Source organism: Lithobates pipiens, unplaced genomic scaffold (genome assembly GCF_037356315.1).
Source record: "Lithobates pipiens isolate NorthernLeopardFrog02 unplaced genomic scaffold, aLitPip1_a1.2 Scaffold_22, whole genome shotgun sequence".
NCBI lineage: Eukaryota > Metazoa > Chordata > Amphibia > Anura > Ranidae > Lithobates > Lithobates pipiens.
The window spans coordinates 38521412-38535155 of NW_027507784.1; the positions used below are offsets into that span (position 1 = coordinate 38521412).

The window sequence follows — 13744 nt, forward strand, 5'->3', positions numbered from 1 at the left end:
GGGTCTCAGATAAAATATATATGTTTGGTAATTTTCTAGCAAAAAATATTGATTTTTAACTTCCAGACTTTTTACGTTTATTAAAAGTCAGCAGCTACAAAAAGTGTAGTTGCTGACTTTTAATTAACAGACATGGTACAGCGATGCGGCCAAATGGAGGGTCGCTCCTCTCCACCGGCGCCTCCATTGCCACTCTGGGCACCCGGCCGTGACAGCTTTTGGGTTCACGGCCGGGCACGCACGGCACATGCGCGAGTCGCTCTGTGCTCCCGGAGTGGACAGGCCTGTAACGTGTCCCAGGAGATCGACTAGAGGGAGGAGCCGCCTTGACAGTCCCTGGGCGGAAGGAGGAAGTGGGTCAGGAAGCCCCCCTCCTAACGAAGCCCCCACTCCACCCCCCCCCCCCCCAAAAAAAAATTACATGCCAAATGTGCCATGTAAGGGGGCGAGGAGTGCTTAAAGTGGTGTTGCCACCAAAAAATAAAAAGTTGTTTAAAATTCTTTAAAAAAATAAAAAATATATATATAATTGGCAAAAAAAAATTTTTTTACTCACCTCTAAATACCTATTGCTAGGGGGTCCCTCGTAGTCTGCCTACTTCCTTGCTCGGGCTGGTGACATCACTTCCCCTGGCACCGCACAGTCACCTGGGACCTGTTATGTGTCCCAGGTGACTGTACGGCGTATCACAGAGCGGGGAACGGGGGGGGCTTCGTTCCCCCGCATCGCTGGACCCTGGGACAGGTAAGTGTCCGATTATTAAAAGTCAGCAGCTGCAATATTTGTAGCTGCTGACTTTTTTTTTTTTTTTTCTAGGGGGTACCCCACTTTAAAGCGGAAGTTCCTTTTTTGGGTGGAACGCCGCTTTAAGAAACAAGTGTCAGAAAAAGCTTTAGACTTTTAAGTGGTTAAACTTCCTGCATTTACACATTGTTTAAAAACTTGGCAGACTGCCTGGATTTTTTCTTTACACACAGAAGTTTCCCTTTGATCTAAGAAGGGAGCTTGGTTACAATGTTTCATGTTAAAAACTTGGCAGACTGCCCAGATTTTCTTTTGACAGCTGAGTGAGCAGATAAGTCTCTCCACTTGTTAAATGAAAGAATTGGCAAACTCTGCAATAGCGATGGTGGGGGGGGGGGATTGGGGGGGGTTGAATCGAGATCACAATTTTTTTAAGGATAAGTTGTGCTGCTCTACACACAGGGGTTGTAAAGGTTTTTTACGTTACCCCCCCCCCCCCCCCCCCTTTTTACTGCATTCTATGCAGTACGGTGAAAAACCACCTGTGCCACAGACCGGGGGTTTCTTATCTGAAACCGATCCAGCAATGTGCACAAGCTCAGCGGCTCCAGCTGCTGACTCTCTCCTCATTGGACAGATGGATAGCAGTATGAGGACAGTGTCTTCTGAGTCTTCTGTTTCAATGGGCGCAGCGGTGGGACTCGAAAACTAGCCCGTACGGGTGTCCCCATAAAAATCGGCTTTTCTGCAGGGGGCACATGCTGAAGGTGGAGGAGCCTGGAGCACCACACGGCACCCCAGAAGAGGAGGACCGGGCTGCTTTGTGCAAAACCATTGCACAGAGCAGGTACAGTGCCTTGAAAAAGTATTCATACCCCTTGAAATTTTCCACATTTTGTCATGTTACCACCAAAAATTTATTTTATTGGGATTTTATGTGATAGACCAACACAAAGTGGCACATAATTGTGAAGTGGAAGGAAAAAAGATAAATTATTATTATTATTATTATTTTTTTTTTTTTTTTATACCAATAACTGAAAAGCATGCCATGCATTTGTATTCAGCCCCCTGTACTCTGATACCCCTAACTAAAATCTAGTGGAACCAATTTCCTTCAGAAGTCAATTAGTAAATAGGCAGTGTGTAATCTCAGTATAAATAAAGCTGTTCTGTGAAGCCCTCAGAGGTTTGTTAGAGAACCGTAGTGAACAAACGGCATCATGAAGGCCAAAAAACACCAGACAGGTCAGGGATAAAGTTATGGAGAAGTATAAAGCAGGGTTAGGTTGTAACAAAGTATCCCAAGCTTTGAACATCTCACGGAGCTCTGTTCAATCCATCATCCGAACATGAAAAGAGTATGGCACAACTGCAAACCTACCAAGACATGGCCGTCCACCTAAACTGACCGGCCCGGCAAGGAGAGCATTCATCGGAGAAGAGCCAAGAGGTCCATGGTAACTCTGGAGGAGCTGCAGAGATCCACAGCTCAGATGGGAGAATCTGTCCACAGGACAACTATCAGTCATGCTCTCCACAAATCTGCCCTTTATGGAAGAGTGACAAGAAGAAAGACATAAGAAGTCCCGTTTGCAGTTTGTGAGAAGCCATGTTTTGGGGGACACGGCAAACATGTGGAAGAAGGTGCTCTGGTCAGATGAGACCAAAATGTAACTTTTTGGCCTAAAAGCAAAACGATGTGGTGTGGAAAACTAACACTGCACATCACCCTAAGCACACCATTCCAACTGTAAAGCATGGTGGTGGCAGCATCGTGTTGTGGGGCTAATTTTCTTCAGCAGGGACAGGGAAGCTGGTCAGAGTGTTGCTGATCAGGGATTTTTTTAAGTACCGTAGTTTGTTGCCACTTCATAAGTGCAATTTTGAAGCTTGACATGTTTTGGTATCTGTTTAAAATTCAGCTTTTGAAAAACTGCTGTGCAGATAAACAAAAATAAATTGCAACAAAGCCTTTGCTTTCAGAAAATAATCTTGGGGGTTCTGAGCAATTATCTAGTAAATTTAAATGTTGATTTTTTATGTATGTGGGAAGTGTCAGAATTGGCCTGGGAGTCAGGTGGTTAAAGTAATTTGTAAGGGCAAAAGTTTTTTTTTTTTATCTTGATGCATTCTGTGCAGTCAGTCAATCAGGAGAGAGAGGGGGAGGGACCCAACTGCGGCTTCATGTCTGAATGGGTACACGGAGCTGTGGCTCTGGTGCCCCCGCAGCAAGCTGCTTGCTGTGGGGGCACTCGACAGGAGGGAGGGGCTAGAAGCGCCAAAGAGGGGACCCAAAAAGAGGAGGATATGGGGTGCTTTGTGCAAAACCAACTGCATAGACCAGGTAAGTATAACATGTTTGTTATTTGTAACCTCTTACTGACCCCGGTAACAAGATAAAAGTGGTCTCTGCGGCTGATTTGCGGCAAGATCACTTTTATCAGCAGAGGCCGTTCATTTTTTTTTTTTTTTTTTTTTTATAAAAAAAAAAAATTTTTTAAATGACAATTGTTTTTTATTTTTTTTTATTACTCTACTCTTTATTCTATTATTCCTTGTAATATGAATAGTGGCAGCATTTTATTTATTTTTTTAAACTGTGTAAAAGTTAAAATAAGGGGAGAAAAAAAAGTTTTTTTAAACTCCCCCTGTCCCGACAAGCTTGCATGCATATGTGAGTAGCGCCCGCATATGAAAACTGTGTTCAGAAAGAGATTTTATCACTTTAAGTCCATCTGTAAGATCATGTTACACCCTAAATATAGGTGTACCATGGTGCCAAGTGGACCCCCCACCCCTCCACTACAGCGGTCAGATTTGAAAACAGCGCAGCTGTATAGGACTCCGCCCACGCAGCCACGTCATTGATCCAAAAACATCCATGAATAAATGAACCACAAGTCCCTGACGGTAATCCAGCTCTCTAATTGAAAGCCCGTATCTTAGTATGGACAAGGAGGAATCTGCAGGAGCCTGGCAATGCACCTGTGATCCACTCATTGCAGTTGCAAAAGTTTGCAGGCTCATTTGCAAAAAAACAAAAAAAATGCGTGCACTTTTTCTTCTGCAAAACTGTTTGCATTTTTTTTTTTTGCAAGGTATTTTTATCCTTTAACCATTGGCGTGACGCTGTGACTGCTTGTTGTGCAAATGCCCACAGTGACAGTGTCCCTTTAAATCGCTGTAAACCCAGATTTTTCTTCTTTTTTTTTTTTCTTTCTTGTGTGTTTATTGTTGTGTGCGAGCGTGAAAGCAGCTGACCTATAAAGGGTTGAAAGCAAATTGAATAATGTAATTGCAAGCAAAGTTGCACAAAATGATGTAATAATGACAGCGGAATATTCTGTGTGTTTCTTGGGGACTTTATTTTTGCCTTTTTATAATAAAGCGTCTGTGTACTGTCTTCTTATGTCAGAATTGTTTCATAACTGGGTTTTTGTAACATAACAAAATGTAACCATCCCTCCTCTGGCTCTGTTTTGCAGCTGCAGCGGGTCGCTCCTCCGTGGGGAGTGCTGGCGGTGCCCCGCGGGGGGCTTCCCCTGGCCCTCGCCATGCCGTCGAATGCCCGGGCCGGCAGTCTGAAGGACCCTGAGGTAGCCGAGCTTTTCTTCAAAGATGACCCGGAGAAGCTGGTTTGCCGACTTGCGGGAAATCGGGCACGCAGCTTCGGCGCCGTCTACTTTGTGAGTACCAGAAAGTGACGAGCATCCGTCTAACTTTTGGCTTTTTGTTTTCCAACCTGAATGAGAAAATAGACAGCAGCAACCTTTTTTGGTTTGGACCTTCAAATATTTTTTATATATATATATATATATATATATATATATATATATATATATATATAATTATAAAAAGTTGGTGTGTATTACAATGGGACTGCAACCAAAAGTGTGTAGTTTTTAAAACTCAAAGCTAACTCCAGGGAGAGATACAAGGGAAACTAAGTGATATAGTTTCTGTATTTAATAATACAATTAATACATTAAAGCTCAACTCTGGGTCCCTTTTTTTTTTTTTAAATGACCCCTTGCAGTGGGGCTGTGTCTGCTCTGCAAGGATTAATGGCTCATTTTGTCCAGAGGAGAGGAGAAACCATGTTACTCAGCTGATTATCCACTCCTCCACAATCCAGCAATGGACATCCTCCCATCAAGTGCAGAGCTATGGACCCTGCTGCGCTCTTGACCTTTAATGGGTGGAGTGGGGGGAGGGGCTGCGAAGAGGATAGGGTAATTCTCCTTTTTATTTTACAAACAAAGGGCCAGTTTACTGTCTTTCAGACTTTAGGAGGGTTGGACTATGGACAGAACTGCAGTAATAAATACTTCATCACTGGTATCAGTGACGGAATAATGCCCTATCATTGGTGTCAGTGGGAGGAATAGTGCCTCATCAATTGTTGTCAGTGGGAGGAATAGTGCCCCATCATTGTCAGTGGGAGGAATAGTGCCTCATCATTGTCAGTGGGAGGAATAGTGCCTCATCATTGGTGTCAGTGGGAGGAATAGTGCCTCATCATTGGTGTCAGTGGGAGGATTAGTGCCTCATCATTGGTGTCAGTGAGGAATAGTGCCTCATCATTGGTGTCAGTGGGAGGAATAGTGCCTCATCATTGGTGTCAGTGGAGAATAGCGCCCATCATTGGTGTGTCAGTGGGAGGAATAGCGCCCCATCATTGGTGTGTCAGTGGGAGGAATAGCGCCCCATCATTGTGTGTCAGTGGGAGGAATAGCGCCCCATCATTGGTGCCTCAAGGGCCGTTTGGAGACCACTGCCCTGGACCAAAGCAGGCGATTAACCTTCGCAGTGCGGGTGCAGCCCTGCTGGAAGGGATCATTTTTTAGTTGTCCGGAGTCGTGCTTTAAATGCAGTACTTGAATTTTCCTGGTATCAGCCTCTTGTAATTATATTTTATTCAGCAGCAAGCAGACTGTGGGAGGGAGCCAACCAGGTGTACTGCATGCACATATGCTGACAAGGAACCTGCTGATTGGAGGAGAGTGAGCAGAAGGCTGACCTCATCAGTCTGCTGTTTCTTCTTTGATGGTCTGCTCAGCAGGCTTGGGGGAGAGAAAGTAACATCTTCATAGTCAGTTATGTGACAGATAAAGTGCTTTTATCTTTCTAGCTGTTATAGACTGGATTGGTTGCAAATGCAATAAAACTGATTTTTTTTTTCAGCTCAGCAAAAAAAAAAAAAAATTGTACCCTAACCATTAAAGTCTCCCTTAAAATTCTAAAACTATTACCCAAAAGAAAGAAGCTTGTCAAACCCCAGTGCACATAGCATTTGTCCCCATCTAAGTCCATGCAAGGGTTGCTGAGCTGCGTTGTCGGATAGTTGGCCCCACTCACCCGCCTATCTGACAACACTGGTCAAGGTAGACTGGTTTCTGAGTGATTGCTCAGGAGGGGATGGAGCACAACCAGTGCATACAGAGCCCAAACAGGCTGGGCTATGTTGTCGTTCTTGGACAGGAATTGTGTTGGGACTACAGAACACCTCCCCCTCTTCTCTTCATAACCTTTTTTTTTTTTTTTTTTTTTTATCTCCGGTTTCCTCCTACACGCCAAAGACAGGTTGATTGGCTCCTGTCTAAAATTGGCCCTACGATGTGTATGTATGAATGGTAATTCGGGATCTTGGATTGTAAGCTCCTTGAGGACAGGGATTGATGTGAATGTACAATCTATGTAAAGTGCTGCATAAAATTGACGGCCCTATTTAAGTACATGTAATCAATTAAAATAAATATACTTGGATCTTGCATAAACACAATTAGGCTTCCTTATATTTAGGTCTCTCTTTCTTCTTTCAGGCCCGAGATGTACGCAATAACGAGGTTGTTGCCATTAAGAAGATGTCCTATAGCGGGAAGCAGTCTAATGAGGTGGGTGATATGTAGGGACTCATCTGGGCCTCACATGAAGTAGGAAGGGAGAAGTTTGTTCTGCTTTAATAACCAGCTCCCCTTGTTTTCTGTTCTCAGAAATGGCAGGACATCATAAAAGAGGTGAAATTTCTCCAGAAGCTGCGACACCCCAACACTATCGAATATAAAGGATGTTACCTACGGGAGCACACTGCCTGGGTGAGTGCACTTCACTTTCCCACCAAGAGAGGGCAACGGAAAAAGTGACCTCAATAATAGTCGGTATACCTGTGTTAAATTCACATTAAATGGTTTGTTAAAGCGGTTGTATACCCGCACAAAAAACAAAACAAAAAAAACCTTGTAAGGCAAAGGAGGCATAATGAGCTAGTATGCACCGCATACTAGCTCATTACGAAACACTTACCCTTGATTGTGGCACCAGTATCGGATCCCGGTCACCGCCAAGGGAGCTGACATTTTCCCCTCGACATGCCTTCCGTGGTTGGCCGGAGCCGCGATTACGTCACTCCCGCGTATGTGCGCAACAGTCTTTCTTTCAGGCAAGGTCCAGCAGCATCCGCCGCTGGACCTTCAGCCAGATCTTCAGAGCGCAAAGCTTCACTGATGTCAGCGCCTGCATGCAAGTTGAATATCTCCTAACCATGTAGGATTAGGAGATATTAATTTTTACCTACAGATAAGCCTTATTATAGTAAAATGTCACTATAGGATATACAAGCACTTCAATGAGTTGTTCACCACATCTCTGGGAAACAATAGAAAAGCTGGAGAGATGGTTAGATCAAAAGAAAGTTGAAGAGGTTCTAAGGTCGGTCAGATTTTTTAATCTTCTATATTCTATGCATTAAGATTAAAAAAAATAAAAATTGTGCAGAAGCCCCCCATCCCCCCAAGCTCATCTCTATCCAGCGATGTTGCACGAGAGTGACAGCTGTCCGGGGCTCTCCCTTCCCATTGCCTGAGATAGCAGGGTGCCATTGGCTCCCGCTGCTGTCAATCAAAGTCGGTGAGCCAATGAGAAGCAGAGGAGGCTGGGCTGAGGCTCCAAGTCTGAGCAGGTGCACAATTGGAAAAAAAATTAATTTCCTCATAACAATGTTACATGTTTTTGATGGGGGGGGGGGGGGAGAATACCACTAAATATATATAATATAGGTTTACGAGAATATTATAACATCTGCAAACTATGGGATATATCCTGGAATTTTTTTATTTACTTTTACAAATAATGACAGGGATCAGCAACTTATAGCGGGGTCAATATTGTGGTGGACAATCAGACGCTCACCGACACTTGACACTTTTTGGGAACCAGTGACACTAATACAGTGAATCAGTGCTAAAACCTTAAAGCGGAGTTCCACCCAAAAATGGCACTTTAAAAAAAAAAAAAAAAAAAAAAAAAAAATTTTAAAAACAGCGGACCTCCACTTTAAGTTTTGGGATACAATGCAGGGCTATTGTTCCTGCATTGTGCAAAATGACCTAAAACTGCTTTCAGGACAAGGCTGCAGGGTACCGTTTGCATAGATGGAGGGAGCCTGCTGCTGAAGCAAGGAATGAGGTAAGTAGTAAAGCTAATACCTCTATCCCTAGACATGACAAGCATTTAACCCTTGATGTGGGGGAGGTTCTGGTCCCCAGAGTGGAGCTTTAAGGCTTCTGGTGACTTTTGTGTACATGGTGATTAGCCAGACCCATGTATTTTCAGTACAGATTTATACACAAGAAGTCTTGTCTGTGTAGCGGCTCGGGTACATGTAATGCTGAGTCTCTTTTGTGATTGCTTGTGTGGGAGGCTGTACAGCACACTGTGTGTATACAGAAAAAGCCATCACAAAAGGCCCCCTGCGGGCTGCCCGCGTCACTGCCAAACGCCCCCTCTTCTCTCCAACACGGCCATCACCCACTCACCTCTGGCCTAATGCAGCCCCTCTGACATGTGACCAGCCACTGATTCTGTCGCCTGATTGATGTTCTAGATCATTTTAATTTGTAATTCCTCTCCTGCCTTATCACCACTTCATATATTCCCCAGATCATCTTTATTGCTTTAAAGTTAAACTAGACTAAAGATTATTTCCTTTTTTACGTGTGTTCAGCTTTTATGATCTCTGGGAGCCGGTAAATGCCATACTATGTCTGTGCCCACCCCCACCACTGACAGCTATGACATGCAGGTTAGGAGGAGAAGCCATGCATAGCTGTTAGAGGCGAGGGGTACCCCATAAACAGTAAGTGTTTTCTGAAAAAGCATTTTGGAAATGTTATGTGGTCTGTTTAAATATCAGTAGTGCTTAGCAGAGTCTTTCTTTAACTTTCCTCTAGAAAGCTGCATAGGTCACTTGAAGAAAAAAATCAAGAAATGTTTGATATAACCCTCGCTAACTTTTTTTTTTTTATATTCCCTCTCCCCTCTTAATGCTCTCTCACTTTTTCTCTGTGCTCTTCCTCTCTCATCCTTACTGGTCCTCGCTCTCTTGTTATGCCTGTCCGCTCTTGCGCTCGCCTTCTTGTTCTCTCTCTCTCTCTCTCTCTCTCTCTCTCTCTCTCTCTCTCTCTCTTCTCTCTCTCTCTCTCTCTCTCTCTCTCTCTCTCTCTCTCTCTCTCTCTCTCTCTCTCTCTCTCTCTCTCTCTCTCTCTCTCTCTCTCTCTCTCTCTCTCTCTCCTCTCTCTCTCTCTCTCTCTCTCTCTCTCTCTCTCTCTCTCTCTCTCTCTCTCTCTCTCTCTCTCTCTCTCTCTCTCTCTCTCTCTCTCTCTCTCTCTCTCTCTCTCTCTCTCTCTCTCTCTCTCTCTCTCTCTCTCTCTCTCTCTCTCTCTCTCTCTCTCTCTCTCTCTCTCTCTTCCCCCCCCCCCCCTCTCAGCTGGTGATGGAGTACTGCCTGGGATCCGCTTCCGATCTCCTGGAGGGTGAGTGTTATATCCCACCTAGTTTTATATTTCTCTTGATTTTGATGATTATGGTGGTAGGTGGCAGCAATCAGTAGCATCTTCTTATAGCACTAGGTGTAGCAATGTGTGGGATGCTGTCTGACCAACAAGAACTAAGATGTCCATATCCTGTAGAATATCACCTTGTCTGTCCTTGTTAAAAAACAAAAAAAAAAAAGCACTTCTGTGGAACAAGTAAGACTGATAAAGCTGTAACTGCTAATTATAATACATGCACACTTCATGTTTTACATTTGGAGGGGAGCTTCATGTACAGAAAAAAACTTATATCAGTCAGAAATCAAGTGATCTCCTAACTTCCCATAATGAGCTGTCCGTTTTTGCTGCACTGAAATCCCAGGCCTGTTTTGTCATCCCTACCTGAGTTTTACCCTGCTGGACTACAGAACACATCCTCCTATGTTAGGAAAACGAGGCGTTGTTCTGTAGTCCACCAGCAGTGACCACACTGCTTTAGATTTCAGAAGCACGTGCCATGTTGTCAGTGCTAACAGTAAGTTAAGTGCTCACTGGATTTCTGGCAGGTCACTAGGTATTTTTCTTTTCTTGAGGCTGTTTTAATGAGACGTACATTCAATGCAGATGGTTTAAGTATCTCAGTTGATCTTGATATTCGCCTCCTGTAATCCTATCCAAAGCATATTTCAGTCTGGCATAGAGCAGGCTATCACTAGGCGCCAATCAGACTGTGCTGCAGTGAACATGTGCTGACTGAGGGAGATAGAGAGCAGAAGGTTGCCACACCCAGGGTGTTTCTGCTCCTATCTGGATCAGGCTGGTTGATCCTTCTTCAGCAACAAGACTGGCTACACAGAATCGCAGATCCTTTGGCGAGGAAACCGGTTTTCAAATGTATTTCAGCTCTTTAGCTACCTGCAGATCAGCATACAGTATCTCACAAAAGTGGGTACACCCCTCACATTTTTGTAAATATTTTATTTTCATGTGACAACACTGAAGAAATGACACTTTGTGTACAGCTTGTATAACAGTGTAAATTTTCTGTCCCCTCAAAATAACTCAACACACAGCCATTAATGTCTAAACTGCTGGCAACAAGTGAGTACACCCCAGTGAAAATGTCCAAATTGGGCCCAGTGTCATATCCAGAGGTTGTCTTTGGGAAATAGACGTATGTGTGCTGCCATCACTGCTGCAGAGGATGAAGGGGTGTGTGGTCAGCCTGTTAGTGCTCAGACCATACGCCACACACTGCATCAAATTGGTCTGCTTGGTTGTCGTCCCAGAAAGAAGCCTCTTAAGATGATGCACAAGAGAGCCCGCAAACAGTTTGCTGAAGACAAGCAGACTAAGGACATGGATTACAGGAACCATGTCCTGTGGTCTGATGAGACCAAGATAAACTTATTTGGTTCAGATGGTGACAAGCGTGTGTGGCGGCAACCAGGTGAGGAGTACAAAGACAAATGAGTATTGCCTACAGTCAAGCACGGTGGTGGCAGTGTCATGGTCTGTGGCGGCATGAGTGCTGCCGGCACTGGGGAGCTACAGATCATTGAGGGAACCATGAATGCCAACATGTATAACATACTGAAGCAGAGCATGATCCCCTCCCTTCAGAGACTGGGCCACAGGGCAGTATTCCAACATAACCACCCCAAACACACCTCCAACACTGCCTTGCTAAAGAAGCTGAGGGTAAAGGGGATGGACTGGTCATGCGTGTTTCCAGTCCTAACCCCTATTAAACATCTGTGGGCATCCTCAAATGAAAGGTGGAGTAGCGCAAGGTCTCTAACATCCACCAGCTCTGTGATGTCGTCATGGAGGAGGGAACTCCAGTGGCAACCTGTGAACCTCTGGTGAACTCCATGCCCAAGAGGGTTAAGGCAGTGCTTTTCACTTAGGGGTGTACTCACTTTTGTTGCCAGCAGTTGGAAAGCTGGGTAGAGTAAGTGTCTCCAACCAAACCTCATGCTGCGCTTACCATAAATGTATTATATTAAAATGTGTGTATATATGTATGTGTATGTGTGTGTGTATATATATATATATATATATATATATATATTCTCTCAATACTGGGACGTGTTAAAGTTTCAGTCCATTATAATCAATATCTTACAATTCAAAACTAAGATTGGGTGTTATGTACACTAAGTACTCCCTCTTCCATGGCTTGTGATTCCACCCTGAGAGAGCTTATCTGGTGACATCCTTTTCTGTATCTGCAGTGCACAAGAAACCCCTCCAGGAAGTGGAGATTGCTGCTATTACCCACGGTGCACTCCAAGGCCTGGCCTACCTCCATAACCACAACATGATACATAGGTTAGTTGTTACTGCTGTCTTTACCGCCCTAATATCTGTACAGTTATGTGTTTTTTTTTTTTTGTTTTTTTTTAACACTTCACCTTTTGTCCTGTACAGAGATGTGAAGGCTGGGAACATTCTCCTGACAGAGCCAGGCCTGGTAAAGCTGGGGGATTTTGGCTCCGCTTCTATAGTAGCTCCGGCCAATTCCTTTGTGGGGACACCATACTGGTAAGTGAAACATCTAGTACCTCAGATTGATCTCTTGGGAGTGATATGTAGAGAGAGCTGAGGGGGATCTACCATTGCCTGCTCAGTAATAACCCTGCGCTATGCAGTTTGATTACAGGTTGCCATAGCAATGGCGGGATCGGTGGAAGTTCACGCCCCGTTGTTATGGCAACCTGTCAATCAAACGATAACCCATATAAGCAAGTGCGGTTGGGGAAAGCAGCAAGCCCTGCTCCCCATGGACTTCTGGGATGGATGACGCCAATTTCCCAGGAGTCTATAGGAATCGCCTAATAACGTCATCGCCTAGGCAGCCGGGACCAGTGTCACCTGGATCTTTAAAAATAAATATATCCATTGAGGAATGTACACGGGGGGGGGGGGGGGGGGGGGGGGGGGCATTGAGAAGAGAGGCAGTCTGCTTTAAAGGCCAGGTTGACATTTGTTAAAATAAAAAAAAAAAAGCACATGATTTTGCAGGAAAATGTGCAGTATTTCTTTATTATTATTATACAGAATTTATGTAGTACCAATAGTTTGCACAGCACTTTACAATGTGAGTGCAGACAGTACAGTTACAATACAGGAGGAATTGGAGGGCCCTGCTCATTTTTTACACAGGAGCCTACAATGCATTGCACCCAATATCAGTGGCTCACGGGTGGAGTGCTTGGCTCCTGCAGACGCATACTACAGCTCTATGCCCGTACCTTCGTACTAAGCTACTGGAAGTGTCAATAGACTGAGGGTGCAGAATAGCATGCTCATAGTCTATTGAGAACTACAAGTCCTGCCTGCTGTGGTGGCAGACGGGACTTGTTTATTCAGTCACGGATCTCTAGGAATGATTGATTTGGGTGGAGCCCTGCACAGCCGTGCCGATTTTTAAATGTCAGAGGTTGCGAGGAGAAGAACCCCCTTCCATTGTCACAGGGGAAGGGGCTCTGGGGGTGAGGGGGCTGGTGATTACCAACATGTTACAACCTAAATATGGGTGCAATATCTAAAATGTTGGTAAAGGTAAACAAATCCTTTAATAAAAACAAACTTGTTTGTTAAATGTTTGTTCCATTTTTTTTTTTAACCTTCTGCAGGATGGCTCCAGAGGTGATTCTGGCTATGGACGAGGGGCAATATGATGGAAAGGTGGATGTCTGGTCTCTTGGGATCACCAGCATTGAGTTAGGTGAGTATAACTTAGTATATTTTTATATAAATCTTTTGACTACCCTCCCCCTAGGTGGAGAGTTGAAATCAGAAAAAATGCCATATCCTGGATTGTCTTCGTAGATATGCAGAGTGACGCTGGTTGCCTTTGTTTAAGGTTTTGCTCCCAATTTTTGAGCAAATAGGATCACTTTTTTTTTTTTTCTCCCCCAGAGTCAGTGCCACTCATGTAGGGGACCAGTCAAGATTCAGGGCCTTCAACAGTGTAATCTCAGTAATGGGTGATGAGTGCTGTTCTTCAAACGTGAAGAATTAATTCCTTTATAGGTAGCCAATGTATTTCAGGGGATTAAAGCAGCCCCTTCCCCCTGGCTCTGCAGAATAGGTGGTGAACAGACGTATTCTAGCCATCTTCTTAATTTAACTACTTGGTCTTTTGTTTTGTTCAGCACTAGCCTTCTGATCGCTCGCT

General features: G+C 44.3%; 1 protein-coding gene across 3 annotated transcripts in view; it reads left to right on the top strand.

The window, feature by feature from the left end:
* Nucleotides 1-13744, top strand: part of TAOK2 (TAO kinase 2) — a 123900-nt gene that overhangs the window by 45653 nt on the left and 64503 nt on the right. For all 3 annotated transcript variants that reach the window (XM_077447373.1, XM_077447374.1, XM_077447375.1), the window contains exons 2-8: nt 4234-4434; nt 6571-6642; nt 6742-6843; nt 9513-9558; nt 11796-11892; nt 11992-12105; nt 13200-13291. In XM_077447373.1, coding sequence (XP_077303499.1) covers nt 4303-4434; nt 6571-6642; nt 6742-6843; nt 9513-9558; nt 11796-11892; nt 11992-12105; nt 13200-13291 — 655 coding nt within the window. In that variant the 5' untranslated portion in view covers nt 4234-4302. The remainder of the gene's footprint in view (nt 1-4233; nt 4435-6570; nt 6643-6741; nt 6844-9512; nt 9559-11795; nt 11893-11991; nt 12106-13199; nt 13292-13744) is intronic.